At 50.7% G+C, this 6,447-nt stretch overlaps 1 protein-coding gene across 1 annotated transcript; it reads left to right on the top strand.

Annotated features, from left to right (window-relative positions):
* Positions 1 to 4,953: 4,953 nt before the first annotated feature.
* On the top strand, positions 4,954 to 6,081 carry TEX44 (testis expressed 44). Its single transcript, XM_041766119.1, has one exon. The coding sequence runs from the start codon at positions 4,954 to 4,956 to the stop codon at positions 6,079 to 6,081; it is 1,128 nt and encodes a 375-aa protein (XP_041622053.1).
* The last annotated feature ends 366 nt before the right edge of the window (positions 6,082 to 6,447 follow it).

Below are 6,447 nucleotides of genomic sequence, written 5' to 3'. Positions count from 1 at the left end.
GTATTCTTTATATATATATATATATATATATATATATATATATATATATATATAAATTTTATTTATTTATTCATGAGAGACACACAGAGAGAGAGAGAGAGGCAGAGACACAGGCAGAGGGAGAAACAGGCTCCATGCAGGGAGCCTGACATGGGACTCGATCCCAGGTCTCCAGGATCATGCCCTGGGCTGAAGGGGCGCTAAACCACTGAGCCACCGGGGCTGCCCTGGGAATGTATTCTTTTGGCTGAGCACGTAGCCACCTGAATAAAATTGTGATTCTGACACTAAAGAAGAAAGGCTACTAGGATGAGCAATCAGCGGTCTTCTCCACGATTCTTTGACAAGGTACAAGGGTGAATCAACTGGTTCCTCCCACCCCAACCAACTTGGGTTTGCCCTGTGGCCTCTGACATGGCAGCAGAGGTCTCATGAGGAGAAGAAATACTTAATGAGCATTGAGCCTGGTGCTCAGAAGTGATACCAGCTGTTACCTACTGATGTGATGATTAGGGTCGGCCCGTGTCTGTATTATCCAGTGGCCTTGCCATGCCAGTGATTTGATATTTTTAATATCCCATCCTGGGTATAAGGTGGGGGAGAGCTTGTGTTCCAAAGTCAGAATTCAAAACCCAGATTCAGTGCTTATGAATAGTGTGACTTTGAATGAGCCACTTACTCCCTCTGAGGCTCAGCTTCCCCACGTGTAAAATGGGTGTAATGCTAGATGCGCACCTATCCAGAGACAGTGGAGTAGCTGGAAGGATTAGGTGCCTGGCTGCTTCTCCCACCTGTGGCGAGTGCTCGTTAGCCGATAACCCGAGGGGAAGCACCCAGGTCTAACGGAATACAACCTGCTGCTCCAGCCCCCTTCCTAACAAAGAGCACAAGTGCAAGGAGGCTTGTCTAGGTCTGCACTTTTCCAAGGAATACTCAGGGGTTTATGGATCTCGTCATTCCCTGCCCCTCCAGCCCCCTTGAACAGGGAGAAGATGGAGATTATTCATCCCGTGTCTCAAGGAGTGCAGGCAGCAAGCCTGCAATTTGCAGCTGTGCCCACTGTCACACTCAGGCCCCACACTGGCAGCCGCTCAGATGCCGGACACGGACCTGCATTCCCCCCTCAGCAGCCCTCGCACCCTGTGCCTGTGAAGGAGCGACAGCCCTGATGATGTCAAACATTTGCTTGGCCACACCCTCAGTGTTCTCTTCCCAGCACACTTGCTGAAAACGGAAAGATACTCCAAAAAGGAGGGGGGAGCCTGGGTGGCTCAGTAGGTTAAGTGTCTGACTCTTGGTTTTGGCTCAGGTCCTGATCTGAGTCGTGGGATCGAGCCCTGCACTCAGCATTGAGTCTGCTTGTCCCTCTTCCTCTCTCTTTGCTCCTTCTCAAATAAATAAAATCTTAAAAAGAAAAAGAAAGATATTCCATGTTCATGGATTGCAAGAATTAATATTGTTAACATGGGGGCACCTGGCTGGCTCAGTTGGTAGAGCATTTGAGTCTTTTTTTTTTTTAATTTTTTAAAATTTATTTATTCATTAGAGAGAGAGAGAGAGACGCAGAGGGACAAGCAGGCTCCATGCAGGGAGCCTGATGCAGGACTCAATCCCGGGGCTCCAGGATCATGCCCTGGGCCAAAGGCAGGCGCTAAACTGCTGAGCCACCCAGGGATCCCTGAGCGTTCAAGTCTTAATCACGAGGTCCTGAGTTCAAGCCCCACGTTGGGCTGAGAGCTTACTAAAAAATTAGCAAAATAATTATTTTTAAAAAGATTTTATTTATTTATTCATGAGAGACAGAGAGAGAGGCAGAGACACAGGCAGAGGGAGAAGCAGGCTCCCTGCAGAGAGCCCAATGTGGGACTATGATCCCAGGACTACGGGATCACGACCTGAGCCAAAGGCAAAAGCTCAACCACTGAACCACCCAGGCGTCCCTAACAAAATAATTATTGTTAAAATGTCCATAGTGTCCAAAGCAATCTACAGATTCAATGAAATCCTTATCAAAATACCAACAGAGAGGATCCCTGGGTGGCACAGCGGTTTGGCGCCTGCCTTTGGCCCAGGGTGTGATCCTGGAGACCCGGGATTGAGTCCCACATCAGGCTCCCGGTGCATGGAGCCTGCTTCTCCCTCTGCCTATGTCTCTGCCTTTCTCTGTGTGTCTCTCATGAATAAATAAATAAAATCTTTTAAAAAATAAATAAATGGTGCTGGGAAAACTGGATAGCTACATGCAAAAGAATGAAACTGGACCACTTTTTAACATGATACACATACAAAAAAACCTCGCAAGATGTAAAGAGCTAAGTGTGAGACCTGAAACCATAAAAAATCCACACTTTCTCATTCTTTGCAGTATGGATAGACTGAGAATTTTCCAGATCTTTAAGTTCTAATTCCCTTTAGCTTAATAATTCCATCTTTAAGTTAGTTCCCTCCTTTCAAAGTCTACTATAAACCATCAAAGCAGCCAAGCCACACCTTCAATATTTTGCTTAGAAATTGCTTCAATTTCTGCTGTTTTCGTGCCACCATAATGGTGCACATGAGTGTCCTGGTAGATGCTCTCAAGAGCATTAATGATGCAGAAAAGAGAGACAAATACCAGGTTTTTATTAGGCCATGCTCCAAAGTCATCATCTGGTTCCTAACTGTGATGATGAAGCATAGTTATGTTGGAAAATTTGAAATCATTGATTCTCAAGGGGTGGGAAAATTGTTGTGAACCCCACAGGGCAGGTTAAATAAGTGTGGAATGATCAGCCTCAGACTTGATGTACCACCACAAAGATCTAGAAAAATAGCAGAATAATCTGTTCCCGTCCCACCAGTTTGGTTTCATGGTACTGACAACCCCAGTTGGCATTGTGGACCATGAAGGAGCAAGATGAAAACACACCGGAGGGGGATGCCTGGGTGGCTCAGTGGTTGAGCGTCTGCCTTTGGCTTAGTAGTTGAGTGTCTGCCTTTGGCACAGGGTGTGATCCTGGAGTTCCAGGATCGAGTCCCACATCGGGCTCCTGCAAGGAGTCTGCTTCTCCCTCTGCCTGTGTCTTTGCCTTCTCTCTCTGTCTCTCATGAATAAATGAGTAAAATCTTTTAAACACACACACACACACACACACACACACACACACAGGAGGGAAACTTCTGGGATTCTCTAAGGATATAATACATACATGTAAATATAATACCTCAATGGGGAAAAAAAGGAAGAAATTGCTTCAAATCCTTCTGAAAAAAAAAATCCTTCCGATTCCATTGCTCACAAGCTCTACCTTCCAGAAAACACTAGAACACTATCGCAATTCAGCTGAGTTTTTTTTGCCACTTTATAACAAGGTTCACCTTCCCTCCAGTTTCCAATAACACGGTCCTTGTTTCCACCTGAGATCGTATCAAAATGCCTTTACTATCAATAGTAAATTCAGGATTATTGGAGGTTCTCTGAGAAAACTGAGGATTTCACTCCAGAGGTCTCCCCTCCTTTCTAGCTTTCTCCGGAATCATCCTTAAACATCTTCACAGCACTGAAGGCTTCTCTGAGCCCACAGCTCAGACTCTTCCTGCCTCTGCCCATAACCTAGTTCTAGGGCTGCATCCACATGTTTAAGTGTTTGCTACAACAGCCCCCTGCTTCTCAGCACAAATTTCTGTCTCAGTCTATTCGGACCACTATTACAGAACACCATAGACCAGGGCAGGTGGGGGGGGGGGTGCTTATGAACGTTGGAAAAAGATTTAAGTAAACTCTATGCCCAACGTGGGGCTCACACTTACCACCCCCAGGATCAAGAGTCACGTGTTCCACAGACTGAGTCACCCAGGCACTCCCAACAGAAACTTATTTCTCACGGTTCTAGAGGCTGGGAAGTCCAAGATCAAGGCCCACGTGGGTTCAGTGTCTGTGAGGACCTGCCTCCTGGTTTGTAGATTGCTGCCTTCTGGCTGCATTTCACATGGAGGAGGGCACCAGGCAGGTCTTTTATAAGGGCACCGATGCTGTTTGTGAGGGTCCCACCCTCACGACCTAACCACCTCCAAATACCATTACATTGGGGATTAGCTTTCAACCTCTGAATTTTGGAGTGGGACACAAACATTCAGTCTATGGCACCCCACACCAAAGACAGTCATTGGGATGCCTGGGTGGCTCAGCAGTTGAGCATCCTGCAGGGAGCCTGCTTCTCCCTCTGCCTATGTCTCTGCCTCTCTCTGTGCCTCTCATGAATAAATAAATAAATCTTAAAAAAAAAAAACAAACCAAAGATAGTCATTGCCAGGGGCTGCGCAGGCCCTCAGCCTTCACTCGTTTCAACTCACCACTGCTGGGAAACTGACTCTCTGCAGAAAGACTGGCCAAATCCGGGTCCTCAGTCACCAGCATAGACAGACAGGTACTGGGGCTGGCTCCTTAGAATATTTATGATAAATCGACATCTGTGTCCCATGGTTCCTGTAGGCACCAACACCTGTACCTATATATATCCACTTTTCTCCCAAAACATTTGCCTCTCTTGGGATGCCTGGGTGGCTGAGCAGTTGAGCGTCTGCCTTTGGTTCAGGTCCAGATCCCGGGATTCCGGGATTGACTCCCACGTCAGGTTCCCCATAGGGAGCCTATTTCTCCCTCTGCCCATGTCTCTGCCTCTCTCTGTCTCTCATGAATAAATAAATAAATAAATAAATAAATAAATAAATAAATAAATAATCTTTAAAAAAAAACTTGCCTCTCTTTCATGATGTACCTGCAAACTCAGCTATAGATTGTCCTGCGGACTCAGCCCACTAGGACAGCCACTCCAGAGGCTCAGGACCCTTGCTGCGCAAGTAGCTATGACATCGCCAGCTGCCTACAGCCCCCTGTGACATCACCACCTGAACAACTTGGCCCGGCAGGGCTGTGGCCACTCCTGCAACCAGCGCAAGTGACAGAGGACCTAGATGACCACCACGCCCTCGAGAGAGGCCAGAGCTGCCAGCATCCCCACAGACGGCAACAGCAGATCCCCGGATGGTCCAGGAGCGGGGTTCCAAAATCAGGTGGGACCAGCGGCTAATGATGCCGTAGCATCACCTGAACAGCAGGATGTAGATCAGGCCTCTGTCGAGTCGGTGACCTCCAAACCCACATCAGCATCTGGGGACCAGGACAGCTATGCAGTGGCTGAAGGGCACAGCCAGGAGCCCAGAGAGGCCTCAAACACTCTACAAATGTCCACAAGCCCCCAGGACCCAGCATGGGATGGACAGGGGCAAGATTCCAGGATGATTCAGGGCCTTCAGACCTCCCAACGTGACTCCCTGGCGGGAGAAGAGACCCCACAATCGGCAGGCATCCCGGACAGAGAACAGGAATCAGCCCCAACCACCCCAAGCGCTGAGGTGCAGCCCTCCAGAACCGTGGATGCCCAGCCGATGGGGAGCACTGCAGACACGGCTAGTCAGCCGCGCGGTCAGGACACCAGCGCCACCGAGTCTACGGAAGCGGATCCTGAGCATCTGGAGCCCGTGAGCCTTGACACCGAAGCTTTGCCAGGAGCTGAGTCCCAGGGAGTGACCGAAGGGGATTTGGGGGAGCGCTCCAGAGACCTGAGGAGGCCTTCAGTGGCCCCAGGAGGCAGTGGCCCGCCCTCGCCCGGCCCCCAAGAGGTGGCCCTGGGGGGGAGGTCCCTCGACTCCAGCCTTTGCATGGCCAACGAGGAGGACAGCTATATGCGCTCCATGACCAGCCTGCTGGGTGGAGGCGAGGGGTCCATCAGCTCCCTGGCAGACGTCCTCGTGTGGTCTGAGACCACCGTGGGCATGGCCTCGGCCCTGCTGGCCTCCGGCCACAGCTCGGTGACAGACCTGCTGCACAGCCCGGGGCCCAGCCTGCGCTCCGTCTCTAGTATCCTGGGGAGCACCTTCTCCTCTGGGCTGATGGCGGGGACCAGCCTGGCCCTGCGCTCTGTCACCCACCTGCTGGAGAGGGTGGAACAGAGGACCCTAGAGGGCGTCCGCTTGGCCGTGCGCTACCTGACCAGCCACCTCGCTCCCCACCAGGCCCATGCCAGCCCAAACTCCGGCTAGACCCCAGTAAGGGAGCCCTGGAGGACCGGCTTGGCAGCCTCTGAGAGGCCAGGGCCCCACATGCCTGCTCCCCTGCCCGCCCCTGCACTGGCCGGCTCTCCCCAGATCAGGCAATAAAGCACTGGAGAGCGTTTATTTTCTAAGCATGGAAAGGTGTCCCCCGAGGGCTTCTCGGGTTGTCCCATTGGGGGGCTGGAGATTGAAGTCCAGAAACAGAATAGACTGGCAGGACTGGAGGGCCAGGTGTAGGGGTCTCAGACTTGCAGACATTGACTCTGGCTAGACCTCCAACCACGTAAATATGTTCCTGAGGAAGTAAGGCCTGACCCTTCCCCAGGGCCTGCTGGCCTAGCAGGCTGGGGGGTG

This window comes from Vulpes lagopus, chromosome 8, assembly GCF_018345385.1.
Source record: "Vulpes lagopus strain Blue_001 chromosome 8, ASM1834538v1, whole genome shotgun sequence".
NCBI classification, from domain to species: domain Eukaryota; kingdom Metazoa; phylum Chordata; class Mammalia; order Carnivora; family Canidae; genus Vulpes; species Vulpes lagopus.
The sequence above is the reverse complement of the archived record's forward strand: the minus strand, read 5'-3'. Positions and strand labels throughout refer to the sequence as shown.